Source organism: Falco cherrug, chromosome 3 (genome assembly GCF_023634085.1).
Source record: "Falco cherrug isolate bFalChe1 chromosome 3, bFalChe1.pri, whole genome shotgun sequence".
Lineage (NCBI taxonomy): Eukaryota > Metazoa > Chordata > Aves > Falconiformes > Falconidae > Falco > Falco cherrug.
The window spans coordinates 111523129-111549839 of record NC_073699.1 but is presented as its reverse complement, the minus strand read 5'-3'; the positions used below and the strand labels follow the sequence as shown (position 1 = coordinate 111549839).

Sequence of the window (26711 nt, the reverse complement as noted above, 5' to 3'; positions counted from 1 at the left end):
GGCACCTCCGCGCAGGCGCTGGCATGGGCAGCCCCGCCGCCTCAGGCCCCCCCGCCGCCCCGCTCGCGGCCGGCCGCTGCCATGGCGGCGGGGCTTTGGGCGCTGCTGCTGCTACCGCTGGCGGCCGCCGTCTACGAGGACCAAGTGGGCAAGTTCGACTGGTGAGTGCTGGGGGAAAGCGGGGGGGTCCCTGCAGCGCCGGGTCCTCCTGCTGCCAGCAGGGCCTGGGGCCTGCTCCCGCCTGCTGCTCGGGCCTGCCCCGCCTCACCCCCGCGCCCCTTCTCTCGCCCAGGAGGCAGCAGTACGTGGGGAAGCTCAAGTTCGCCTCCTTGGAGGCCTCGCAGGGTGCGAAGAAGGTCATCGTGGCCACCGAGAAGAACGTCGTGGCTGCCCTGAACTCCAGGAGTGGCGAAATCCGTGAGTGAGGCGGCCTTTTGTCGCGCTGGAGCTAACGTGTCAATGGGGTTGCACTGTGTTTTCGGACTGGAGGATTAATGCTGGTGATACGGCTTTGTCAGGCTGAGAGGATGCAGCAGCCAGTGCAAAAGCTGTTGCTTGGGGCAGGCAGGCTGCATAAACTTATTGCTCTAACAGCCTAAATTTAAAAATAATAAAATAAATGTCTTTGGTTCTCACTTAACTCTGTTTCTTCCAGTGTGGCGCCACGTAGATAAGGGAACCCCTGAAGGAGCAATAGATGCAATGCTGATCCATGGACAGGGTAAGGGTAAGATGCAGATGGTGTGCTGGGGCTAGCAGTTCTCCTTGCACGTGGGATCTCAGCCACGTGTTAGACCACAAGTTGAACTTGACAGAACTCATTGTCTTGTTGATCCACAGTGGATAAAAGTTCTGCACTCATCTTCTCTTTGTTTCCCGGACAGATGCCATCACTGTGTCCAATGCTGGACGTATCCTGCGTTCTTGGGAGACCAACATTGGAGGGTTGAACTGGGAGACGTCACTGGACACTGGCAGGTAGGCTTTCATGTTTGTACTGTCTTTTTCTCTTTGTAATGCTGGATTAAGAAGGAAGAAAAGGGTTATTGACCTTGTCTGGACTTGGGGTATGGAGAAAGATAAGTTAAATTTGAAGTTTCCAAAATAACATTTGGGTGAATCCTTCATGAATACGTGAACTTTGTAGTTAAACCTAATTTTGTTTCTATTTCTTAGCAAATCAGTAAGAGAGAAAGATACAAATTTTTTCATGGGTAAATTTTCTCATTATAATATTTAACATGTTAAGCATGCATCTGGTTTGGAGTGTTTGAATTCCAGCCTAATGGTCTCTGTTGAGATCAGCAAGGATAGATAAAGTGAGCTATAAATTGTACTTCGAGACTGATGTTAAATGTTTGAAGAAAGTTGGTTGTTGGTTTTTTCCCTAGAAGAAAGTAATTTTCTAACTGATTGTCTCTGACCTGTGCTTAGTTTCCAGGTGGCTAGTCTGGTGGGGCTACAGGACACGGTGAAATATGTGGCAGTCCTGAAGAAGGCAGCCATCTCTCTTCACTACCTTTCCAATGGGCACCAAAAATGGGTGGAATACTTACCAGAAAGGTAAGAACATGTTTTAAGCAGAAGCATAAACTTCTGGCAGGGAGCCTGTTGCCTTGGAGAGGAGAGGATGTTGTACTTGCCTTACACTTTTGAAAACATCTAAAAGCAGTAATGTGACACAACGATGCTTCATGGTTACTGCCTCTCTTGCAGTGAGAGTACTCAGTACCAGTTGTTGTATTCCCATGGGACTGGAGTGATCCATGTGCTTGGAATTGTTCCCCAGAGCCACGTGAACATTTTAACATTCAGTGTAGAAGATGGAGAAATTACAAAACAGGTAATGCTCGGTTATGCATCCAAAATACTGAACTTGATATTAACGAAAGTACTTCCAACTATATGGACTGAGGCATGCTGTAGTACAGATAAACTTCCCTTTCACTGTGGCATTGCCTACAGGCCAGTAAATGGATTTTGCTGCTGAATGCCCTGAGAACAAAACTGAATTAGACTTGCAGCTGTTAATCAAAACCATCCTGGAAATCTCGGGCTGATACATAGGGTCATGGGTAAAAGTAATTCTCACTTAAATTCTTGTTGTGTCCAGGTTGATTCTTGGAAGATTATGTTCTATTGACAATTTCATCTCTCTGTTTATATCTCACTTGGCAGAGCAGAGTAGCGGCCCCGTGGCTGAAGAGCTTAAATGGCGTGTGCAGCGTGGTGGGGGAGGCAGTGCTGGTGTGCATGGACATGGACACACACTCGCTCTATGTTTGCTCCTTGGGGATGGAACAGGAGATGAAGCAGATTCCACTGCAGGTGAGAAGTGCTGAAAAAGCACTGTATGTAATCCATTATCCAACTGGTTTGATGCCTGACAATGTAGAGGGTTCTCCTGTTGGTAAACCACAGATGGATTGACGAGGTGGGGGGGGATCGTGATTCATAAATTGAGGGAGGGGAGAGAAAACTTTTTGGCTGTCTAATCATTCCTTCTGGATTGATGTCTGCAGAGCTTTGCTCTCATAGGGGCCTAGGCCTCCTTACTTCTTTGTTTATTGTGACATGGGGAATTCATTTCAGTGAAGAAAGAGTTCTCATGTACGCATATGCTCGTCTCCTTTTCACAGTCACTTGACCTGGAGTTTGCTGATGGCTTCCAGCCCAGGATATTGGCCACTCAACCCAGTGTAATCAGTGCTTCGCGGACTCAGTTCTTCCTGCAGCTGTCTCCGAGCCACTTCTCTCTGCTGCAGTACAAACACGGGCTGCTCAGCCACCTTCGAGACTTCCAGCAGGTAACCAAGATGAATGTATGCAAGCGAGACGGCCAACTATGGCTTAAAATTCTTTAAAACAAACGCACGCTTCCCTACTGAGCGTTCTGAATGTACTGCTGAGCTTCTCAATTCAATTGTGCTCTTGGATGCGAGACTTTTGATTTCATTTACACCAGCTGCTGAAGTGTTTCCAGGGGTCGGTGTAGGTATGCTTTGTTGCCAACAGCTGTCAGCATTGGGGTAGTTTCCTGGTTTTGATGTGGTTAGAGAGATGCGTGTCTAAGTGGCCAGTAGTGCAGCAGCGCTTTTGTTCGGCCAGCTGCGAGGTTTAGCAAACGAGCTTTAAGAAGCTTGGTAACGCTGGGCATAATGGTTCAAAAGCCTACAGCAGGGCAACTGTTTCCTGTCTTCATGAGAAGTATTTTCAGTCTTGTAAGAGATATTTTTTTTATTATTTAGTGAAACAATGAAATTTAAAATTTGCCTGTGAAAGGTCATCTGTTTTTAATTTTGGTAGGGCTTAATTTGCTGTACAGGTAGTTTTTGGTGGGGTTTGGGGGTTTTCTTGTTTGGTTTATGATATCCTGCTATTTTTTTTTTCTTTTCAGGCAGCTCTGGTGAGTTTTGCAACAACTGGGGAGAAAACTGTGGCTGCTGTCCTGACCTGCAGGAGTGAACTGGTTAGCACAATTTGCCTCTACTATGTAACCAGCACAGCTCTAGCGTGGATGTGCATTGGGGGTGGGTTCCACAGTGTTTTCCTTTATGGGTAGTAACTTAAGGAAGAGGAAGATTTAATTAGCTTCTTAGACATATGAAGACAACAGTAATGCAAGCAGGTCTTGATTATATCCAGCTAAGGCTGTCTGTGGCTTGGTGAAGCATGCTGTCCTGTGTGCAGCCTGTTTGTGATACACTTGGTGGGTATCTAGCCCAGGAATGGGCTCCTCTGATCTGTAGAGGATTTCAGTTCTTAGGGATACTGAACTCAGCAAGGTTTTGTTTTTATCAGAAATAGAACAGGACTGTTTCCTGCCTGTTATCAGAGTCAAGCTGAGACTTGCCAGGCACTCAAAAACCTAATTTATTTATTTTTTGTACTGTTACTGGGGCCTGCAGCCGTGTTACCCCTTTTCATCCTTATTTCAGAAACCTGGAAGTTCTGATGGCCTTCATGCTGGAAGTACTCTGGAGAGTTCCCGGAAGCAGGTATAAAGTGTGCTTGTTCTCAAGAACAGTAGAAGTTCTTGACAGTCCATTTTATTCCTTTGCATGCAGGAACAGAAGGAAAAAGGTGTTACACCATCTTTTTGGAGACTGCTGTTTTGTAGAAGCTCCATACATGTAATCTAAAAGTATTTTTAAGCAACAGTTCTTGCTGAGTATGAATATGAATCCTTCCGCACAATTTGGTGCAGCATGTATGTTTAATTTGGTTGGTTTCTGCCTGTTGTTATAGGAATCCTTAACCTGTTCCAATCAAACCTACAATATTAATCTCTACCTGGTGGAAACTGGACAAAGATTGTTGGATACTACAATTACCTTTAACCTGGACCAGGGCGGTGCCAAGCCACAGCAGGTGAGCAAGGAGAGATTATTCCTGTGGTTTATGAGGCTTGCAGTGCCCTCCCTGCCCGGATTTGGCAGCATGGGTTGACCCCTTCAGACAAGGAGAAAAACATTCTGCAGATGCACTGGATTACTGAATACAGTCACACTGTTTGCTGTTGTTTCACCTGACAGTTCTGTTTTCTCCAAGGAGATGATGTGTTCATTAACCTCACTGTTTTACTGGCTCTTTTTTCCAGCTATATGTCCAAGTTTTCCTGAAGAAGGATGACTCTGTGGGCTATCGAGCCTTGGTGCAAACAGAAGACCACATGCTAATGTTCCTCCAGCAGCCAGGTATCTGGGACAAACTGCTAGCTTACTCCATTTTTAACAGTCGTTGTAGGACGAGAAGAAAACTCTTAAGTCCAAAATGATTATATTTTATCATTGCTTTCTTTGGAAACTGACAAAATGAATTTTAACTGTTCTAAGTCCCGTGAAAGATATTGGAGACTTTTTTACCCTCACAAGACATCTCGTCTGAGAAAACAGTTCTGCCGTGTTCGTTGTGTAGGCAGAGCCTTTGAATTTCATGGGTTTTCTGTAGGTTTCAAAACTCCTTTTGTGGGATGCAAGTCTTGAGTCCTGTTGCAGTTCTCCCTCAGAGTTTCTTCAGAAGAGATCCTCATGGCAAAAATAATTTGCAGAAAAGGTTGAAAGTTCGTTTTGGTGACATGATTTTTCTAGGGTTGGAAAGGTGTTCATGCTGAGTATTTCTTATTTCAAACAGACTTAATGACTGTAACCCTTTTAAAACACCGGATTGCTTTTGCTGATCCTGTGATATTTTTTTTTTCCAAAAGTGGCTCCAGTTGCTTAAAGTATTAGTCTTTTTATGAAATAGCTAACTGCATGTTATTAGTTAGATATGTGCTATTTTGCATTTCATTAAGAACAGTTATTTGCATTTGAAGGGTCCACTGCAAGACACTCCTATATTTAGTGAACCTATTCCTAGATATTAAGTTGATTTTTCCAATGCTCCCATTTCTTTCTAGGAAAAGTAGTATGGAGTAGAGAGGAGTCATTAGCAGAAGTGGTAAGCTTGGAGATGGTGGATCTGCCTCTGACAGGTGCACAGGCTGAGCTGGAGGGAGAGTTTGGAAAGAAAGCAGGTAAGCCATAAATTTAACAGAATTATCTTTGTGAGTTTGTTTCTCTTCCTGAATAAATTTATTTATTGTTTTCTTTTTCTTCTGAGGTGAGAGTTAGGGTTCAGATTTGTACTGATGGCAACTAAAATGAGCATAAATAAACCCATTTTTGTCTAAACTTTTCAAGTCCAGTGCCAAAGGCAGATGACATGAGTGTATTACATTGTTATATCAAAAAAAGCCAGCAGCAGTGGTAGTGGGGATTTTGGTTCTCCTAAATGTTTCCCTTTGACGTTTTCTGGAAGACTCGTTTGCAATAGCTTTTGGTTTTGCTTTGTTTTGTCTTTTTCTTGCTGTCCTGGATGCAGCCATTCAAGGTAACCTCAGACTGCATGCAGTGTCTCGTACTTCTGACTAATGCTTCCCAGTGGAACTTGAACTCTCTGCTTGCTTTCCTCAGTGGTGAAATCTAGTTAAGTCTGGTGTTTTGTTTATTTCAAGAAGATAAATATAAACCCTGATTGGGCAGAATTAAGTATTTTTTTACTTCAAGGGCTTCTCTTTCTCAGAGTAATGAGTGCAGAGGGACATGGGTAAGCTTTAGGTGGGCACTTGCTGTGAGTGTAGCTTTGAGAGAGACGGAATGCAAGGGAAGAGATTATGCGTTCTGCAGTTTGCTTTCAGTCGATGAGGGTCTTTTGGAATGAGCTGTACCAATGTGAAGTGGGGAAGGGTTTGAAAATGCCAGAGCCCATCATAAGAATGGCAACTATAACTCTGCTGTTGTGCTGTGGGAGGCAGAGGCAAAGAATTATCATAGGGTCACGCATGGCAGCATTTATTCTGCTGGCTGAGACCATAATTTCAGTTACAGGGTGGGACATTTTTTCCCTCTTGCTGTCACTGTTGGTCTTATGTGCAGATGGTCTGCTGGGGATGTTTCTGAAGCGGCTGTCCTCCCAGCTTATCCTGCTGCAAGCCTGGACTGCTCATCTGTGGAAAATGTTCTATGATGCCAGGAAACCCCGGAGCCAGATTAAAAATGAGATTAACATTGACAATTTGGCCAGAGATGAATTCAACCTCCAAAAAATGATGGTGATGGTCACCGCTTCGGGAAAGGTGAGAAAGCCAGGGTAGGAATCTTGTTTCAGGCACATTGTTGTGAGAAGATGCACAGAATATTTTGTGGTAGCTTTGGAGGGGAACTGAGACTCTTCTTTCTTTGTCATATCCTGAAGAAAGATGCAGTGCTTGAATGTGAGAGATGTGTTGTTCTAAACTTTGGCTTTACTGTGTCTCTTTGCTCAGCTTTTTGGTATTGAAAGCAGTTCTGGCACCATCCTGTGGAAGCAGTATCTCAGAAATGTGAGGCCAGGTTCCTCCTTTAAGCTGATGGTCCAAAGAACAACAGCCCATTTCCCACACCCTCCACAGTGTACCTTGCTTGTTAAGGACAAGGTGAGTCCCTTTCCTCTATCCCCCTCCTCTATTCAAGGGAGGAGGAGACACTGTTTTGTGCAGAGGCTGCTTCAGCAGGTGGCAGAGAAGGTTTAGTTAAAGCCACGAATACTGTGTTATGCCGTGGCTTGGTTTTGACGGAGAAATGTGGGACGGGGTATATGCGGTGTCCAAACAGCACAGCTGAATCCAGGGTATGAATAGTTGACATGGGCAAGTAACAGGTAAGAAACCAGCTCTTTTTTCCGCCTTAGAAAAAGGTTTACATCTTGTTTGTTTTTTAGGAAACCAAAATGAGCTTTCTGTATGTCTTTAACCCCATCTTTGGGAAGAGAAGTCAAGTGGCTCCCCCTGTTTTGAAGCGTCCAATTCTTCAGACTCTCCTTCTGCCTATTATGGATCAAGACTATGCCAAAGTACTACTCTTGATTGATGATGAGTACAAGGTAAATTGCTTTTCTTGGAGGCAGTTTTCTTCATGTTTTGGGTAATTATTCTCCTCCCTTCTGGAGCAAGATTAAAAAAAACCCCAACATTGAGTCATATTTCACACAAAACTATGAGGTTATTGTGGTAAGACAGACCTCATCCTAGTGAACGTGTTTGAAATAATCTTTCATGTTGGTTTGGTTTTTTTTTTCACCATTTGCCTATCAGTTGTTTAACCTGTGTTTTGATTCTCTTCCAGGTTACGGCTTTCCCAGCAACTAAAAATGTGCTTCGCCAGTTAGAAGAAATAGCCCATTCTATCTTTTTTTATCTAGTTGATGCTGAGCAGGGAAAACTCTCTGGATTCAGGCTGAAAAAGGTATGTAAGACTTATTACAGTCTTAGTCATCACTTTCCTAAATATTCTTTGGACAATGGTAGGTCTCTTTATTTGGGAGTTTTGTTCAGAATAGAAACAGTTCAGCCTCAAAATGTGCCTAAGAAACTTTTAAAATTCAAAAGCAAACAAAGTTGCTCTACATCTTACTAGTGGAGATGGTGGCTTTTAAGGACAAGATAAAATCTAGTCATGCTTTTTTCTTGCAGGATCTGACAACAGAGGAGAGTTGGGAGGTGATCATACCCACTGAAGTACAGAGGATAGTGACTGTGAAAGGGAAGAGGTCCAACGAGCACGTGCACTCCCAGGGCCGTGTGATGGGAGACCGCAGTGTTCTCTATAAGGTGCCGTTGGTACTTTTTGTTGGTGCATCATCTTATGGGAAGATCTCAGCTTGATTTCTAGGTGTTATGTTGAGATTAACTGCCCTGTGATGTGATTTTTTTTTTTCCTATATATGCATCAGTGTCCATAACCCTCCGCAGAAGATGCTAATTTTGGTGGAGATTTCTTTTATAAAATTTTTTCAGGCAGCATTTAAGTCAGTCAAACATATGATGATGGGAAAATAGCTGCTTGGTTTCTTCAGGTGATTTGTTCTAATAAGATATTTTATAATATGCCTAATCCCAGATGACATGTGCTTGGTTTCTTCAGGTGATTTGTGTTAATAAGATACTTCATAATATATCTAATCCCAGATGACATGTGGATAAACAAGGTGCCAGTGGCACTAAAGTGGGTGTCTCAGTTGTGTTTCCTGTTTCTCTAGTCCTTGAATCCAAACCTGCTTGCTGTGGTGACAGAGAGCACAGATACGCATCATGAGCGCACTTTCATTGGAATCTATCTGATTGATGGAGTCACAGGCAGGATCATCCACTCGTCAGTGCAGAAGAAAGCGAAAGGACCTGTCCATATTGTTCATTCAGAGAACTGGGTGGTGGTAAGAAGTTATTCTTACCTTGTTCTTGACGTTTGGGAGTTAGGGGAAGTTGCTGAAGCTATAAGGAGAAGACATTTTGACCGTTCTCTGTGATGTCCTGCTACCTCTATTATTGACTGTTGGCCTCGTAATCCTAAAACTCTTCTCTCATTTCAGTACCAGTACTGGAACACAAAAGCACGTCGGAACGAGTTCACTGTGCTGGAGCTGTATGAGGGAACGGAGCAATATAACGCCACAGCCTTCAGCTCCCTTGACCGCCCGATTTTACCTCAGGTTCTCCAGCAGTCTTATATCTTCCCATCTGCTATCAGTGCCATGGAGGCCACCATCACAGAGCGTGGCATCACCAGCCGTCACTTGCTCAGTAAGTACATGCTACTCTGTTCTGAATGTGTTTATGCTACCTGTGCAAAGTGAGTTTCGCACTGAAAACCAAACAAAATGCAGTTTGCTGCCAAAAATCATGCCTGTGGACTGCCCTAGGCTCCTAGCAAGGGCAAAGATAAGCACCAAGAGAGCATTTATGTTAGCTGTTAGAAAATACTGTCAGAAATAGCTGGGTTTAAGATGCATTTCTTTTAATGCAGTTGGGCTTCCCTCTGGGGCCATCCTTTCCCTTCCAAAGGCTCTGCTGGATCCCCGCCGCCCAGAGATCCCTACGGAGCAAAGCAGGTAAGGAAAGCATGGTATCTGCTGTTCCTGGGTAGCTTTGAAGAGGGATGGATTTTGTGTCTAAGAGTGTGAAGCAGAAAAACTTGTCCTGAACAGATTCAGGGCAATTCTTGCATGAAATTGGATAGCAGGTTGCCCATGGGCCAGCAGTGTGCCCAGGTGGCCAAGACGGCCAATGGCACCCTGGGGTACATGAGGAGGAGTGTGGCCAGCAGGGTGAGGGAGGTGGTCCTCCCTCACCCCCTGGTGAGGCCACATCAGAAGTGCTGGGTCCAGGTCTGGGCTCCCCCGTTCAAGAGGGACAGGGAACCACTGGAGAGGGTCCGGCGGAGGCTACGAGGATGAGGAGGGGACTGGAGCATCTCCCTGAGGAGGAAAGGCTGTGAGAGCTGGGCTGTTCAGCCTGGAGAAGAGAAGGCTGAGAGGGGATCTTGACCAGTGTCTACAAATCTCTTGAGAGCGAGCACCAAGGGGCCGGGGCTGGGCTCTGTGCCCGCTGGCCCTGGCTGCACCACTGAAAAAACTGCAGCACAGGAAGCTCCGTCTGGATGTGAGGAAAAACTTCTGTACTGTGAGGGTGATGGAGCGCTGGGATGGGCTGCCCAGAGAGGTTCAGAACCTGGCTGGACATGAGACTGCAACCTGCTGTAGGAGAACCTGCTTCAGCAGGGGCTTGGGCTGGATGATCTCCAGGGGGCCCTTCCAGCCCTGCCCGTGCAGTGATTCTGTGAAATAAAGCGAGGTTGCTTTATTCCCAGTCTGTTGATGGAACACATTCATCTGTAATACAGCAGGTCTTAGGGTTAGCAAACCAGCCTGTTGTCTGTGCTCTTCAGAAGTAGCAGTCAGAGTAACTGTCTGAGGTTTTTAGAATTACACTTACTTTTAAAACTTTAGAAGTCTAAAAGGAGGCTGCTGCAGTGTAGTCTGAGCCAGCCGGCATTTGATTTTCAGCTTGCTGGAAAAATGAATCTGCACTGGGAAAAGCTGCTAAATTTGCTGTTTCAGGTCAGCTTGTGATAATCAGGCTAGGAAGTTCAGGTGATGTCCTCCATGTGCTGTTTTGTTGGGTTTTGATTTCTCTTTAAATGCCTTTCAGAGAAGAGAACCTGATTCCATACTCCCCTGATGTGCAGATCCATGCCGAGAGGTTTATCAACTACAATCAAACCATATCCCGAATGAGAGGGATTTATACAGCCCCCTCCGGCCTGGAATCTACTTGTTTGGTGAGTACAGGGTGGAGGCTTCAATGCAGAGCTGTGGAGTTTGTGGGTAGAGCAGCATGGTATTGTAGCCTGTGGCAGGGAGGCATATAACCTCTGATACTGTGGCTGCTCATTGCTTAAATGTTTCTTGTTTTAATCAGAGCTATAGAGCTAAGTCAATCATTCTTGATGTATCTAGTTTTATGCTCAAATGCTGCATTACCAGCTCGTGATCTCGTCTCATTAGGTTGTTGCGTACGGCCTGGATATCTACCAGACCCGAGTGTACCCATCAAAGCAGTTTGATGTGCTGAAAGATGACTATGACTACGTGCTGATAAGCAGTGTCCTCTTCGGGCTGGTTTTTGCCACTATGATCACCAAGAGACTTGCCCAGGTGAAGCTGCTGAACCGTGCCTGGCGGTAGAGCTGAGGGTGAAGGGAAGGCTGAGCCTGGAGAAGGCATCTGAGATTTGGGCTGGCTGAAGATCTGCCACCCCACGTTGCCCCTGGGTTCGGTTAGAAATTCCAGCTTGCGTGAGTGATGGCTGCGAACATCTGTGTTAGTTTTTTGCTGGAAGATATGTGGGAGGAAAAGCTGCTAGCGCAACAGAGTGGTACGCTGCCTGCGTGTCTCCCAGTGAGAAGAGAGACGGAAAAGAGACGTCTGTCTGTTAGGACTAAAAAAGAAATCTTGCAAACCTCCGTTAAAGCCCTAAAATGTGCCGTCACGTCATCTCCCTGATGTTAGTGAAGATAATACTGAGGACGCGTGTCCTCTTGGACCTTGCCTCTTCCTTGGCACTGGCTGGGACTAATGCCTTGGTGAGAGGACTGAGGGGTTGTTGGCCGCTGTGAACATGAGTAGACTTGGTAACGTGCAACCTACAGTACGCGAGGCCTGAGAAGAGGAGGAGGCGTTGGGTCATGGCGTTGGGAAGAAGGTTAGAAATGGGGTGGGTGTCGGTGGGAGACAGCCTCATCGGGTCCGTTCAGTTGCAGGGCAGTGGGAGGAATTTGAATGTGAAGTCTCTCCGTGTTCATTTATAATAATGATAACTTTAGTTCCTTCTCTCTTTTTTTTTTTTTTTTTTTTTAATTTCCCTGCGTGTGGTTGATGAGACCGGGGCTGAGGCGCCCTCGTTGCGAAGCCTCACAATAATGGCCGGTTAACTCTGTACGCAGATTTCAATGGTCATCGCCAACTGTGGCAGCGAGCTGCGCCTCGGGGGAGGCCGTGCGGCCGCCGCCGCCCCCCAGCCTGCAGCTGGCCCCAATAAAGCCGTGTGCCGAGGAGCTGCCGTGTGTTCCATCCCTGGGGCCGCGGAGGCCGGGCCCGTCGGTATCGCGCATGCGCGCCGCGGGGCCGGGCGGGGGCCGGCGCATGCGCCGCCAGCAAAGTGCTGACTCATGTACTGCGCAGGCGCCTGGGCCGGGCCCTGCTCTGCCAATCGAGTGGCGGGACGGGCATTGGGTCACTTCCTGTCTCGCGGCGCGTGGGGGGGCACTTCCGGCTCGCCGTCCCCCTCCGCCGCCGCGGCCCCCCCGCCCCCCCGCCCCTTCCCTCGCCCAGCGGAGCGGCAAGATGGCGGCCGGCGGCGGCGCGGGGGCCGCGGCGGAGCCGGGCTGGGAGGTGGCCGTGCGGCCGCTGCTCTCCGCCTCCTATTCGGCCTTCGAGATGAAGGAGCTCCCGCAGCTGCTCGCCTCGGTTATCGAGAGGTGAGGGCTCACCTGGCCGGGCCGGGGGGCGGCCCGAGCCTCGCCTCCCCTTGCCCTCAGCGGCGTTCTCTCAGGGCGGGCGCCCGGCGGCGGGGAGCCCCCCGGGGAGGCAGTGCTGGGGGGGGGCTCCGCCGGTGCGGGGCTGCGGGGGGCAGCCGAGGGGCGTCCCCGCCCGGGGCTGGGTGGGGGACAGCGGCGGGGCTGGGCTGGGGGCCGGGGGCCTGCGCCCCGCTGGGGCTCCCGGCGCCAGAAGGAGCCGCGGGCAGGGAGTTACTCACGGCCAGGCTCTCGCTTTCCCGGGGCCTGGGAGGCTCCCGGGTGGTGCCCTTGGGAGCTAATAAGCGGGGATGAGGGTGCCCGGCCGGCTGCTGGCCTTGGCTGCTGCTCGGCCGCAGCGGAGCACCTCTGACAGTTACCCCGCCGAGAGGCTTCGGGACGCTTCTTGTGGTTTTGCTTTTGATGAAGCGCGTTAGGCTTTTGCAGGCTGTGCGGTGAAAAGTGGTGTCTCACGTCTCCTCTGCTGACAGGCTCCTCGGCGGGGGGGGCCTTTGGGTGCCATTGGCTTCCTTTTAGGTCTCTACCAGTGAAATGCAGGTTGTGTTTTAAGGAGAAATAAAGCTGAAGCAAATCAGGTCTGCCCTTTCTTTAACCAGGAAGATTAGACTCAGAGCACAAGTACTCATTAGAGCCGTTTTATTTAACATAAAGCTTGTTTTATGATCTAAAATGCAAGGTCTAAATGCCATAGCATTGTGCTCAGATGCAGCCCTGAGTTGTTAGGAAACAAAAAATAAATGTTGCAGTGAGGAAGATAATAAAATAAAGCCTTGTGGTATTTCGCTTAATATAGAATGGCTGAGCGTATGAACAGTGGACGCTTCAAATTAGCGTTCTGTGCCTATAGAGGTACAGCAGTGTTTCACCTAGAAAGCCGCACATACTCCATATTTATGTAACTTGGGCAGTTCTTAGGCTAATCTTTCTTTTGGGGACCATTTCAGTTTCGCTTTTCCTTGCGGAGCTCTGCTGTCAGCGGGCTTAAACTTCGTTACTGGAGTGTTTTTGGTAGCAGAATATCACAGAAACACTTAAGTGGATGCGCTTTTGGGAGAGGGCTGTTTCCTCCCGTGGTGAGAACGATGGTTCTGTTTGCCACTTGAGACAGAAGTTTGTTGCCTTTAAGTAGCACTGCCCGAGGTTTGAGTTGTGTGCCTGGTACTGACCACGTTTCAGATGCGGCGAGGTTTAATGCGAGCACAAGGTCTGTGGAGTCTGCAGGACGATATAGTTTATTTCATGCTTTGATATAACACGTGACAAATTGCAGAGGGGGAAAAAAAATAGCTAATAATCTGTCTTTAGATTTCTAATCTAAAATGTTTTATCTGTTCAAGTTATTTTTAGAAGATGATTGTTAGCTCTTGTAGCAAGACTGTTGGTTGACACCGTCTGCAAAGTGGTTGGATTTCCCATTAAATAAATGTGCTGTAATAACAGTGAAATGACTAATGCTATTCTTGTCAAAATAAATTAATAAACTCCTTTTCTTAACAACTCTTATATTTAATTTTTAAGTTTAAGCATAGTCAAATTACTGGAGTTCTCCTGTTAGCCGGTATATTCAAGAATCGATTGACTTTGGCCTTCTATTTGATGTAAGTTACAGAAATGCTGACTTGGAAAGGTGTAACTGAAGTGGAACGGGGTTTCCAAAGTCTGTTACAGTCAAAGGAGGCTGTTTTTTAGGGAAGGGTTTTTAACAGGGGGACAACTCCTGCGTCTGCTACTGTGCCTTTCCAAGGAAGAGGCTGCTTTTGTGCCTGCTGCCTTACATAAAGGGTCTATTTTGGGCCTGGTTAAGATTTGGAAGCAGAACTGAGAAAGGAGGTAGTATTTGTTGCAGACGTGTTTATTTGATATTGTCACGGAGGCTTCTCACTTACCGTGAGTAATGGGTTTCCCCGGGAAGCAAAAGTTACTTAAGCAATAAATCACAGTACAATAGCCCAAAGTTATTATTAAATCTCACTGTAGATGCAAAACAACACTTCAGCACATCACAGATTAAGCTGTTATCTTTTATTTGTTTTTATTTGCAAGAACTTGATGATTGGCTGACAGATGCCTTCCACTTTTCACTACCGTAGCAAGTCCACAACTTGTTTTATTAGAACTCAAGCCTCTTATTGCCCAGTCCAGATGAAATTCCTTATCTTGTTCTGGTTTCTGCACCTTTGTGTTCTTATACCTTGTGGGTGTTGTGTCATGTGCAGTTTGACCTATACAGCAGCACAGTACTTGAGGAGTGACCAATTTCTCCTGTACTCTTATTATTCCCAAACTATTCTCATTTGTTTTCTTAAAATACGCTGCGTACACCTACTGCTGCTGATTTATAGTTGGGTATAAAGAGGAAGGTGAACACAATTAAGAGTCTGAATATAAGGGAGCACAAACTTTTTTGTACATGCAGTCTCTGGGCTTGTTACCCATCAGTGCCCTTCTGGCAGGAGGTGGTGGGGTGAAGCCTGCTGGGTGACACCTCGGAACTGAGTCTTGCTACACTGCTGAGGGTCTTCAAGTAAAGCCTGTGTCTTTATAACAGTTCCTTTGCTATTTCGGCAGCTTTTTCGGTAGACTAAATTAAAAACGGTTCTCAGAACTAGGGTATCAAAGCTGATGAGTATTTCTCTTCGTTTTTCTGGAGAAATTTTGTATTCTCGAGTTTCTCCTCTTTCAGCTATGTCTCCCATTATGACTGGAAATGATGACAGGGTGGAAAAAGGGAAGGTGACCGGGCATAAACTGGGCTTTGTCTGGGTCAGCAGGGAATCGTGTGTCCTCTTCCTCCTCCCACCCTGCCAACGCTGGCATTGTTGCGTGTGGGTGGGTGAGGGGATATTTGGATCTCTTCTGCCATACTCTGCAGCAGCACTAGATGATCCCAGACATGAGAAATCACGGTTTCAGCTGGGTGTTTGTGCTGTGATGGGCTGATGACCCCTGCATCCCACCTCCTCTCCAGGAATAAACTGTTGCCAGAGGTGGAGAAGGCTGCGCTTTGAGGAGTATATTAAAGTGGTTAGCAAAGTTGAGTTGTGCAATCTGTTCTTCTAGCTTGCTCATTCACATCGTTGACTGAAAATGTGAAAGAAAGCAATTTTAAGTGCTTAATAGCCAGATATCCATGTCCCTTGGTTTTGTCACAGGAAAAGTTAAGGGCAGAACTAGCTATGGGGGCAGAGCTGCGTTTCTGTTCTCAGGGTGGTTGCCTTCAGGTTTCTGTGCAGATGGGATGTGGTGTGACACTTTACTGCAGCCATCTTAACGTATCATTTCCCTGTATAAATAATGTTCTCCGTGGCCTGCGAGCCTCGCTGAGAAACCTCAGAGCCTTTCAGTGCATGGATGTATGCTTTGCTTTACAATTTTTACTTTTGGTTTGAGGTGGTCTTAAATTTTAACTGGCTCGGAGCTTTGCGTGGATTTGCATGCGGGGCAGAACGATGCACATCTCTGAAATGGCAAGTCTCTACCCGTGAGGCTGATTACAGTGGATGTGTTTTTCTCCTCTGAGTGTTGCCTGCCAAAAGTCTTTACTCCCCAGCTTGTTGCAGACGCTGCTTTGTGTATTTGTTGTTATTATGCAATTGCCCGTTTCGATCCTTCTGTTTTGCAGAATTGCACAAACCTCTGTTGACTCTGTGCCTTGACAGAAAGGGAATGCCTGTGCTCCAGTCCTGGCAAATCCTGCCAAGCATTAGGAGAAGAAACTCCAAACTTTACGGGCAGCTGAGTTTAGAATAACTTAAAAATTAACGATCCCTCCAACAGGGAGAGCGATTGTTAAAGAGGCTGACCTGTTGATGTTATAAAGGAGAAATATTTGCAGTATTGGAATTATGTTCCTAATTTTCCTGTGTGGGTAGTGATGCTGATGCTGTGATTTGTCTCCTGCTGGAAGGTTCAGACCTGAGGGCGGGAGAGATGGGACACGAGGGAGGGGACTGTGTTCTCGAAACTTGGATTTGGAAAGAACATGTGATTTTAATGATCTTGTCTTTTATCTGTTGATATAACATATTCTGAGCATTGTGTGGTGCCTCTATTGTGCTGTATACAATTGACGTATCTCCTGTTCTCCTGTTGCAGTGAATCTGAAATCCTGCACCATGACAAACAATATGAGCCTTTTTACTCTTCCTTCGTTGCACTTTCTACACATTACATCACTACTGTGTGCAGTCTGAGTAAGTGTTCCCCGTCCTTTGCTTCTCTTGCTCTTGAGTTACAACTAGGATATAGTAAAAGTAAACCAGGACTATTGTCCTTTTGGTGTTTGTTTCGAGCCTTCTTTCTGAATTAGACTTCAGGACAGAGCGCGTGAGGCCAGCGTTGTTAGCTTTTATACTGGTGAAATGTCCTTGCAGATGGAAGGGGGAAGCTTGTTGATAGGAGTATTTGGCCACCAAGTACTGGACAGTGTTGACTTTTTGGTTGCTTGCTCATTGGCCTGACTTCATTTAGGGAAAATAATTTTTGGTCAAATGAAGTGTTTAAATCCGTTTTGAGAACTTTTAGATTATTCTTTAGGAGTTGTGTTATGATGTTGGAATTAATGATAGAAACATTGTGACTCAAAATACGCTGTATTATTTTAGCAGACATAATTTAGCAATTTCAGCAAAAAAGCGGGTTTGGTCAACTTGTTTCATGTTCTTTAGTGCTTCTGTCAGTATTCAGTGATGCTGCTGGGGAAGCCATTTTATCTATCTAAATTACCTTGTCTGGGTAGAAAGTATCATCCTTGCTTTACTGACATTTCTTGGATTACATTTTAATGAGTTCAATTTCTGTTGCATAGCAATCTGCTTTATTGAAAGAGTTAAGAACATATTATGCTGAACTGTTTTAAAACTTGTACTGAGTGCAAGCGTCTGCTTTTTTCAGTACCAAGAAACCAATTGCAGTCAGTGGCAGCTGCTTGTAAAGTCCTGATTGAATTCTCACTGCTGCGTCTTGAGAACCCAGATGAAGCATGTGCTGTTTCACAGGTGAGCACAGATATTGACCAAGTGGGTGAGCCTGAATGTGGAAATGGACTTTGGCCTCTAATTCAGAAATATTTCCTCTAATGTTGCATAAAGCAAAATTAATTAAATTCTTAAAACATGTCAGTACAAACTGGTACCTGCTGAATCTTCCCTCTGCATTCTTTTCTCAGAATTCTGGCTTGTGAGCAAGCTGAAATAAAGGTGACCTGAAGCCTTGGTTGATTCTCTTGCAATTTCCTACAGTCTGGTTTTGTATTGAGTTTTTAAAGCTGGATTCTTCCCCAGTTGTATTTCAGTCTTCTGGGAAAGCATAGATCTTAAAAGCTTGAATCTTAAAAGAGGAAAGGCATGTGAGAAGTGTTCACATAAAGCCAGCCCTACCTGAAGCTACATTAAGCCTTAGTGAGTCATAGGAGGGAGAGCTTTTCCAGATGCTTTTCCCTAACAGGCACATGGGACAGTTAGTGACCTGAATTACTGCAGTTAGTAAGCAGTCACAATCTTTGGTATGAGATCAGAGTGGATTTGAGATGTTGCAGTAGCCTTACTAGTTGAAGTTGCAGTACTCTCAATGCAGCTGCTTGCAATAAACTATATGGAGGAATAATTGGAATGAAGAGAGTTTAAATTGTACTTGATGTCTTTTTCCTTGTAGAAACACCTCATTCTGCTGATAAAGGGACTGTGCACAGGCTGCAGCCGCCTCGATCGAACTGAAATCATTACCTTCACAGCAATGATGAAATCAGCCAAGCTGCCTCAGACTGTCAAAACCCTCTCTGATGGTAGGTGTTTTAATTTAGATTACTGCAACACTTGATTACGTGTAGAAAACACTGTGGGTTTGATGTATGAAATGGTGATGTGCTCTTTGCCCTGCAGTAGAGGACCAGAAGGAGCTGGCCTCCCCGGTGAGCCCAGAACTAAGACAGAAAGAAGTACAGATGAACTTCCTCAATCAGCTGACATCAGTCTTTAACCCTAGAGTCTCGTCATCACCATCTAGCACGCCAGAGACACAGGTAAACAAACAGCCCTAGAATAAGGCTGAAAAAAGCAGCCTGAATTTTAGCGTTAATAACATGGGTGCCGGGAAGAACAGAGGGCAGTAAGCAGCAGGTTTTTAATACACGTGTAAGAAACCCTTTTCTTAAGTGTTTAAATCCTACTTGCATGTTGATGAATGGCAAACGACGAGCCGCTGTTTGCAATGTATTGGCAAAAGTAGTTTGTTGCCTAATGGAAGCTCGTGCTCAGTGATATTCGTAGCATTTTTGAGTTCTGCTGCTGATACTCCTCGCCTGCGGCGTTGAGACTTACTGCAACACTGTGTATTTTTAATGCTTCTGTAATATATATAGTATGTGCTTGCTTTTAGGTGGAAGGAGAGAATGAGGATCAAGCTTCCACAGATCAAACCTCTGCAGCGAAGACAAAAAGCATATTCATTGCTCAGAATGTAGCCAGCCTGCAAGAACTTGGTGAGAATCAGCTTTCTGGCCTCAGGGGGGGAAAAAGTGCTCGAGCAAATGTCTCTGCAGTGTAAGGCCTTACAGAATGGGAAGCAACTTTCTGACCTAAAGGATTCACTCATTGCGTGCTGATGCTGCCAAGGGAGGTTGTGGCTGTAAGGTATTTTCTTCATTGCGGAGGAGATGAGCTCAGTATAGTTGTGTGCAGTTGCTGTGTTTTGGGGTGGTAAGTAAGGCAGGCAATGTAAAAAACCTTATGGGATGGATTATTGAGCAGGTGTGAGTTAGACCTGTTGTGCCCTGTAACATGCACACAGAGCGTTGTGACAGCCGTTATGAGTACTGGCTGAAAACTTCACCATCTGGTCTCTGTGTTGTAAACTAGTCTTCATCCTGTTACCTCATCTAGGATGATATTTTGTCACCACATAGAGTAATTAAGTCAATTATTAATGACCGTTACATCTGTTCTGCATAGAAGCTCTCCCACTGAGCAGTAAAAATAACACTACTTTTAAATATTTTGGTAGGTGGCTCTGAAAAACTGCTGAGAGTGTGCCTGAACCTCCCCTATTTTTTGCGATACATAAATCGATTTCAGGATGCGGTGTCGGCCAACTCATTTTTTATTATGCCAGCCACGGTGGCAGATGCCACTGCTGTTCGCAACGGGTAAGTGTCTGTCGCTGCTCTTCGGTAGATGCAGGGTACGGTGACAGAAAATAACTGTGCTGGCTATGCAGTATCAGTTATTATGCTGCTCTTGTGAGCTGTCTGATGTGTACTTTGCATTGCTGAACCTTAACATATGTCGTTACTTACTATAGATTTCATTCGCTGGTAATAGATGTGACCATGGCACTGGATACTCTGTCTCTGCCTGTATTGGAGCCCCTGACTCCCACGCGTCTCCAAGATGTGACTGTTCTTGCTCTCAGCTGTCTCTATGCAGGTGAATGGATTTTCTGTATTTGTTTTGGAACTTTTAAGTTGCTCTTGCTTTTGTTTTGCTTTGTTACCTGAATGTTTGAGGCTCAGCCCACAAGTAACCTTTATTTCTTATGAATTTGAAAGCTATGCAGCATACTGCGTGGTATGGTGACTGGGTTAATAGGAAAGTCGTTACAGTGACGCTGAATTTCTGTTATGTTCTGCAAAGATTCTTGTCGGTGTCTGAGAGAAAGACTGACTGATTCAACATCTTAATAGCCTGTAATTTCTGCTCTTTTTTTTTTTTTACGTTCATAGCGTAATATATTTTTGCAGTGCTTATGGCTTCTACTTAATTGGTTATAGACCCAAATCAACCTTGTTTCCCAGGAGTGGTTTAAATACTCCAGAATCCCCAATGTTTAATTGGTATGGGTAAGATTTTAAAGAGATAATGGCAGTGAAGTATAAAGATTGCCTTGAAAATGGTATTGAATTAAATGGTAAAGCATTTCCTCCTGTAATTGTTCTCATGTGGTTTTGTGGGAAAAAATTTCCTCTTTTGAGAGTAATTCAGGAAAAAAAATTAATCAGTCAGCTGTTACTCTGAGTATTCCCCACTCCCTCAAGTTTACGGGCATGTTTGCTACTGTTTGTTTTAATGTGCTAAGTAGGAGCATTGAGTCCTGAGATTGGCTCTTAATCAGAATGTTACCTCCACTTGTTTTCGATCAGGTGTGAGTGTGGCAACTTGCATGGCCATCCTACATGTAGGTAGCACTCAACAGGTACGAACTGGGTCAACAAGTTCCAAAGAAGAAGATTATGAAAATGATGCTGCTACTATTGTACAGAAATGTGTAAGTAGAGGAGAGAGCGTGTTTATTAGTTTTCATTCTCAGCAAGTGGGGTGCGTAGAATTTGTATTTATTTGGATTGCAATACTTACCTAGTATTTCTAGGTATTAGACTGGCTGATAAAGGAAGTAATGAGGTGGCTAATTGTAGAGGGCAAAACACAATTGTATTTGGAGTTTTTATTTTTATTATTGCCCAGTGGAGCGCTTAAACATCACCATGGTTTTGGATTTATTTGCAGCTTGAAATCTATGAAATGATTGGACAAGCCATCAGCAATTCACGCCGTGCAGGGGGTGAGGTAAGATTTGCATCTCAAGAAGCTTTTTCACTGTTTTTGTGCTGGTGTATTTTGGCATTTAGATTGACATTATTTTCTCTTTTTGGTGCTTTCCCTGCCTTCCCCTTCACTTCTGGCATGATAGCATTATCAGAACTTCCAGCTGCTCGGGGCTTGGTGTTTGCTGAACAGCCTCTTCCTCATCTTGAACCTCAGCCCCACGGCCTTGGCTGATAAGGGGAAGGAGAAAGATCCATTGGCTGCTCTTCGCGTCAGAGACATTATTGCTCGTACTAAGGAGGGCGTTGGGTCTCCCAAACTAGGACCTGGCAAAGGGTATGTAAATACCCCCCTGCAGTACTCACAGTCCGTGTATCTAACCATGCCCAGCAAGCCTCTACTATGGAGTTTTGTTGGTCTCTTGAAATATTATCTCTTTATATTTATAATTTATAATTCAAGTCTTGATTCTTGGAAAGAAGAGAAGTCATCTTCAGTTTAGCCAAGCAGTCATTTCACTCAACATATATATTTTTTTATTTCCCCCTTGAAATTACATTGTGTCTTTTTTGTTTCTGTAGACATCAAGGGTTTGGTGTCCTGTCAGTAGTGCTAGCAAATCATGCTATCAAATTGCTGTCATCCCTCTTTCAAGATCTGCAAGTGGAGGCATTGCACAAGGTGTGTAAGTAGCATGTATGTTCTTGCAAAACATTTTGCCTTCTCCACTGGAAAACACTTTAAATTCTCTTTTCAATGCTGTCCTCCAGGGCTGGGAGAGTGATGGTCCACCAGCAGTGCTGGATATCATGGCTCAGAGCACATCCATCCAGAGAATTCAGCGGCTGATAGACTCTGTGCCACTCACTAATTTGCTGCTGACTTTGCTATCTACTTCCTACAGAAAGGTAGGAACTGCCATACAGCTAGAGAACTTCTGTAGCTGAGCCACTGCTACTAAGTGTCATCTGCCTGGAAAATTCTCACTTTACAAACTGTGACTGTGCTAAGAAGAATTTAGAATTCTTTTAGAAGCTGTTGCTGGTGGTCTCTCCCTTTCCTCTTTTCAGAGATGTAAATTTGACAGACTTGTTCTCATAAAAGTTTTCTGTGAGCTCAGTGGCGTTGGTGAGTTTAGTGAGAAGGTGAAAAGGCTGTATTCCAAATGGATGCTTTTCTGTCGAAGCTGTTACTTGAAGTGTTGCTTACAGGCTTGGAATAGATTATTTGTTTTCAGCCATCCTATGTAATGTTTAATGTAACCTAAGGGGGAGAAGCCTTGAAAACCTGTTAATAAATTAGTTGAGACAAATTTGCTAGAAGAAAACTTAAAATGCTTTTGGAAGTTACTCTTTGTTTTCAAATTCTTATCTTTCGTAATCCTAAAATTTAACTTGTTCTGCTGTTCCTCTAAGGCTTGTGTCTTGCAGCGTCAGAGGAAAGGCTCTATGAGCAGTGACGCAAGTGCCTCCACTGATTCTAATACTTACTATGAGGATGATTTTAGCAGCACTGAGGAGGACAGCAGCCAAGGTAATGGAGTTTGCAGCAAGCAACTTAAGTCAGGATTTTACGCTGTCTTTCAGATTTAGTGGAAACCTGGCTACTGGGCTGTTGCCTTCTTGGGCTGGAATGACATGTAATGCTGAAAATATGAAGTTTGGAAGATCTGTTTGGCAGAAGTAATGCTGACTGTACTCTTTTATGTAAACTGAAGCCTGAGTGGCTGGAATTGAGGCAGTATTTGCTTAAGAGGAGAGTGGAAATAATTTCTTCTTGTAAATTCCTGCTTAGACTTCTGTAGAAGTGCTTGGCCTTGTGATTTGGAAAGGAAGAATGATGATAGCAAACACCTTAACTCTGCTCACTGAAACTCTTTTTCAGGCCTTTTCTAAGCTGAGTGGTTTGTGTAAGGTATTTGCTTATAATAGTATGCTTTTGTTTTTCCTGACGCCTGTGTTAGATGACGACAGTGAACCAATCCTTGGGCAATGGTTTGAAGAGACAATCTCTCCGAGCAAAGAGAAAGTGGCCCCGCCGCCGCCGCCGCCTCCACCACCTCTGGAGAGCTCGCCTAGAGTAAAAAGCCCAAACAAACAGACTGCAGGAGAGAATGGGAATATCCTGGCCAGCCGCAAAGATCCCGAGTTGGTATGGGAAGGTCTTGGGGCTTCATGAAGTAACTGATGTGCTGGAGCGTTGTTTACCTGTTAGTGGCTAGCAGTGTTGACAGACAGCATGATAAATGTTTTTTTAACATTGACAATGTATTTTAAGTACATTGCTATTTGAGCATCAGTGATTGTCTTGACTTTGAAGAAAGATGTTTTCTCTACTCTTCTGTCAGGTGGAATGTCACGGTATTTGTTACTGCCAAGGAGGCAAAGACTGAAGATAGTATCTATTTGGGTTAAACAGGGAGAGGGAAAACGAGGGCAGAACTGACTCGCTGATGGAATGCTTTTAGCTCCAACTCCGTCGGGTAAAGACAAAAATAAATACTGCAGTTGAGAAGTTAGAGATGTGCAACCTTTTCAGAGAATTCTAAAATTGGTCATGATATAGAACAGAGTTCAGCGAGCTGACTTGTGACAAGTAAACCTGTACTCCACTGCTGGGGTGGAGTTACGGGACTTGATTTATTTTGCTCGTGGTTTAGTATATGTTTAACGTGCTTTTGTTGCTTCTGTAGTGTTTCCTCTTTTTCTTTTCAGTTTCTGAGCCTAGCTTCAAACATTTTGAACTTTATCACTACTTCTATGCTGAACTCAAGGAATAACTTCATTCGCAACTACCTGAGTGTGTCTCTTTCGGAGCAACACATGGCTACGCTGGCTAGCATCATCAAAGAAGTGGATAAGGACGGGCTTAAGGGTGAGTGAGCAGAAATTTTCTGTTCGAGAACATAGACTTTAGGATTTCTAGGAGTACATTTTCTTAGTTTCATGTGGAAATTGTAAATGTAGGAGAGCAACAGTAGTCAATTGCTTGATTCCTGTCTTACAGGCACATCAGATGAGGAGTTTGCTGCTGCACTGTATCACTTCAACCATTCCTTAGTGACCTCAGATCTTCAGTCCCCTGCGTTGCAGGTAAGTCTGTGATTGAATGTGTAAATAAAATGAAGAAATGTTGTTGTCTGTTAATGTCTCTTTGTGGATTCTCTGCACTTTGAGCAGTGGGTTGATGATTCCGTTTGGCCCTAGAGTATATTCTTTTGCAAACAGATCTTGGAATATTTTGGATCCAATGAGTTGGATGAGCTTTGCAGTCATCCAGTACTAAATGTCCTGCAGGGCGTAACTTAATGTCTAGAGTTCAAATTAATCCACTGAACTTTGAAGGTGATGAAAGCTGAAAAGGAAATGAGTTTGTTTATTTTGTTTTGGAGGGTTGTCCATGCGTTTTATCGAGAGGCATTCCTGCATATTTGCTTTGCTGTCAGGACTGATGCCAAAAGGCCTTGGAATTCTCTCAGGAGAGGAAAAAAAATAATCCTTTTGCTTTCATGTACTAACTTTGTAGCCTCTAGGTTTCTTTGCTAGGTTGTGGGCTGACCCGACTTAGCACTATAAGTAGAGGTTATAAATCTGCTTACCAATCAGTGAATTCAATCCCTGTACTTTTTGTTGAGTGTTTTGTACTGTATTTGAAATACTTTGTTGTTGGTGGTTTTTTAAGCAGTTGGGCTTTTCAGAAATCTGCCTTTTTACTATATTTGAAAAGAAGCAAGCATTACTGTGATCAAAGCGGTCATCTTCCAAATTCTTAGTTACTGAACGTGGTAGTATAATCTCTCCTGCTGCGATGTTGCAGTAAATGGGTAGAGCTCATTAATGTCATTTTTTCTGCATTGGCATTGAAGTTGAAAGTTTGTTGTGTTTTAGGTGGCAAAGTGGCAGCATAAGTGTCCCTCCATAGCCATGCTGTATATTTCAGATAGAGAAACTGCTGTGTGCACCCTTACGAGCTCTGGGAGCCCTGGTGTTTATTGTCACCTGTATGTTCAGATCATGCTTTTAATTAGAGCACTGGACAGACTTGCCTTTTTTCAAAAAGTCTCTGTTTTGTTGCAGAACACACTCCTCCAGCAGCTGGGAGTTGCCCCTTTTTCTGAAGGTCCATGGCCTCTCTACATCCATCCTCAAAGTTTGTCGGTGCTCTCACGACTTCTCCTGATTTGGCAGCATAAAGCCACTGCCCAGGGAGATCCTGACGTTCCAGAATGCCTTAAAGTTTGGGAAAGGTGAGGTAATTTTATGTTAAGGTGAAAGCCAGTCATATCTTACCTCTAATTTTCTGTCAAGTGAAAATTCTCTGAGACCAGTGTAACAAGCGTGTCTGCGTTCTCTGAGCGGTGATGGTGTGTGATGTTTGGAGGAGCAGAAGGTCAATCCAGTGTTGCTGGAGTCCTTCATCTAAGCGTGTAAATGAAACCTAGATTCAGGATTTAAGTGGGTGGAGGCTGAATTACTTACAATGTCAAAATGCCATTTTTAAAAAGGGAAGGCAAATGTCTTATTTCAGCAGGTTTCTGGTACGATGGTGCCAAGGTTTTTCCTCTCCTCCGTTACCTGAATGTGCAAGTCTGTGATAGGGTTTAGCTGACTGAAAGCTGTAGTGGACAGCCTTTCCAGTGGCAACAGCTTTGCGTCTCTCTTTCTCCCTTCGAATGATTGTTCATATTTTTCATCAAATGTATTTGGTGCTAATGGAGTTTCTGTAGGTTTTACTGTTCGCGTGGTCTCATTCCAGTATGTAAGCAGTGAATAATTTGTGAAATTGACAGTATTAGAAGAACAAACAGAAAAATATAATTATGAAGATCTTTCTCTAAACTCTAGTTAAAGAGGTTTTAAAGAGGCATCTAAGCAAGGAGAAAAGTAAACTTTATAAACTCTCTCTCCTGTTGTCAGGTTTGTTGGCACACTGAAGCAAAATGCCTTGCAGGGGACTCTTCCCAGTGACACAGAAGATCTGAATGTTGAACATCTCCAGCTGCTGCTGCTTATTTTTCACAATTTCTCTGAGAGGGGTCGCAGATCTATCATGATGCTCTGTATCCAGACAATTGTGGAGCTGACAGTGAACATGGATACCCAGCAAGGTTCTGTGCCCCTTATTGTGGCACGCCTGCTCTTGGTCTTCGACTACCTGCTCCATCAGTATTCCAAGGCCCCCATGTACCTATTTGAACAGGTAAGATTTTGCTATCATGTTCTGGATATTTAATTGGTCACCCAGCAGAAGTCTGTAACAAGCAATTATTTGGTGTGTTCTGGTCTCTTCATGGCCTTTTTGTGAGTAAATCGGTTTTGGTGGTGTTAGAAGACCTTGGAGTTACAATGCATGATTAACTACAGCTGCTGATTCCTAGCAGCAGGTTCAGCTTGAGTGTAAATTCCTGGTGTAACTACTGTCCTAATAAATCCTGGTAAGGACAGAACGTATGTCTCGCCTTATCTTTCAAAATCTTGACTATTTGGGTATTTAGGCACTGTTTTGCTAATACCTGGTATACCATGCTTTAGCTTTTCACTGTTGAGGTTTTTGGCACTGTTCTCATTAGTGCGATACTCATGTTTTGTGCATAGCTTTTTCAGTTGTTGGAAGCGTGACTGTTGATTTAAACTGCTCACTCTAGAATAAAAATCACCAGATAGGTTCCAGGGCTTCCCTCAGAGGCTGGGAATGATTTAGCAACAGAGTATTTTATGGTTCTTTACGGTGGTGGTATTCTTCCCCCCTGTCCCTTAATGACGAGGATGTCATGGGTGCTTTT

At 44.7% G+C, this 26711-nt stretch overlaps 2 protein-coding genes across 8 annotated transcripts in view; both read left to right on the top strand.

Annotated features, from left to right (window-relative positions):
* Positions 1-26: 26 nt before the first annotated feature.
* On the top strand, positions 27-11912 carry EMC1 (ER membrane protein complex subunit 1). Of its 2 annotated transcripts, none has more exons than XM_055705859.1 (23): positions 27-161; positions 293-417; positions 656-727; positions 885-978; positions 1435-1563; positions 1717-1843; positions 2179-2328; positions 2640-2807; positions 3398-3469; positions 3939-3998; positions 4249-4371; positions 4601-4697; positions 5402-5518; positions 6420-6619; positions 6809-6958; positions 7243-7404; positions 7647-7766; positions 7994-8131; positions 8560-8733; positions 8890-9100; positions 9324-9408; positions 10508-10637; positions 10864-11912. In XM_055705859.1, exons 1-23 carry the CDS (start codon positions 82-84, stop codon positions 11041-11043), a joined length of 2964 nt encoding a protein of 987 aa, XP_055561834.1. In that variant the 5' UTR covers positions 27-81; the 3' UTR covers positions 11044-11912. The 2 variants fall into 2 exon arrangements, with proteins under 2 accessions (XP_055561834.1, XP_055561836.1); XM_055705861.1 differs by having other exon boundaries at positions 28-161; positions 656-721.
* A 55-nt stretch (positions 11913-11967) lies between these two features.
* Positions 11968-26711, top strand: part of UBR4 (ubiquitin protein ligase E3 component n-recognin 4) — a 78720-nt gene continuing 63976 nt past the window's right edge. For all 6 annotated transcript variants that reach the window (XM_055705858.1, XM_055705857.1, XM_055705856.1 and 3 more), the window contains exons 1-19: positions 11968-12335; positions 16488-16585; positions 17286-17389; positions 18045-18174; positions 18272-18411; positions 18768-18870; positions 19392-19533; positions 19689-19813; positions 20527-20651; positions 20891-20950; positions 21075-21265; positions 21511-21610; positions 21700-21837; positions 22345-22462; positions 22893-23080; positions 23644-23803; positions 23936-24021; positions 25006-25175; positions 25846-26128. In XM_055705858.1, coding sequence (XP_055561833.1) covers positions 11968-12335; positions 16488-16585; positions 17286-17389; positions 18045-18174; positions 18272-18411; positions 18768-18870; positions 19392-19533; positions 19689-19813; positions 20527-20651; positions 20891-20950; positions 21075-21265; positions 21511-21610; positions 21700-21837; positions 22345-22462; positions 22893-23080; positions 23644-23803; positions 23936-24021; positions 25006-25175; positions 25846-26128 — 2829 coding nt within the window. The remainder of the gene's footprint in view (positions 12336-16487; positions 16586-17285; positions 17390-18044; positions 18175-18271; positions 18412-18767; positions 18871-19391; positions 19534-19688; positions 19814-20526; positions 20652-20890; positions 20951-21074; positions 21266-21510; positions 21611-21699; positions 21838-22344; positions 22463-22892; positions 23081-23643; positions 23804-23935; positions 24022-25005; positions 25176-25845; positions 26129-26711) is intronic.

Excerpts from the sequence above, each read along its gene's own strand:
- EMC1 (XM_055705859.1), top strand. The coding sequence starts at position 82 with ATGGCGGCGGGGCTTTGGGCGCTGCTGCTGCTACCGCTGGCGGCCGCC. Across the intron at positions 1,844-2,178 it reads ATGGAGAAATTACAAAACAG|AGCAGAGTAGCGGCCCCGTG; the intron begins GTAATGCTCGGT and ends CTCACTTGGCAG. Across the intron at positions 8,132-8,559 it reads ACCGCAGTGTTCTCTATAAG|TCCTTGAATCCAAACCTGCT; the intron begins GTGCCGTTGGTA and ends CTGTTTCTCTAG.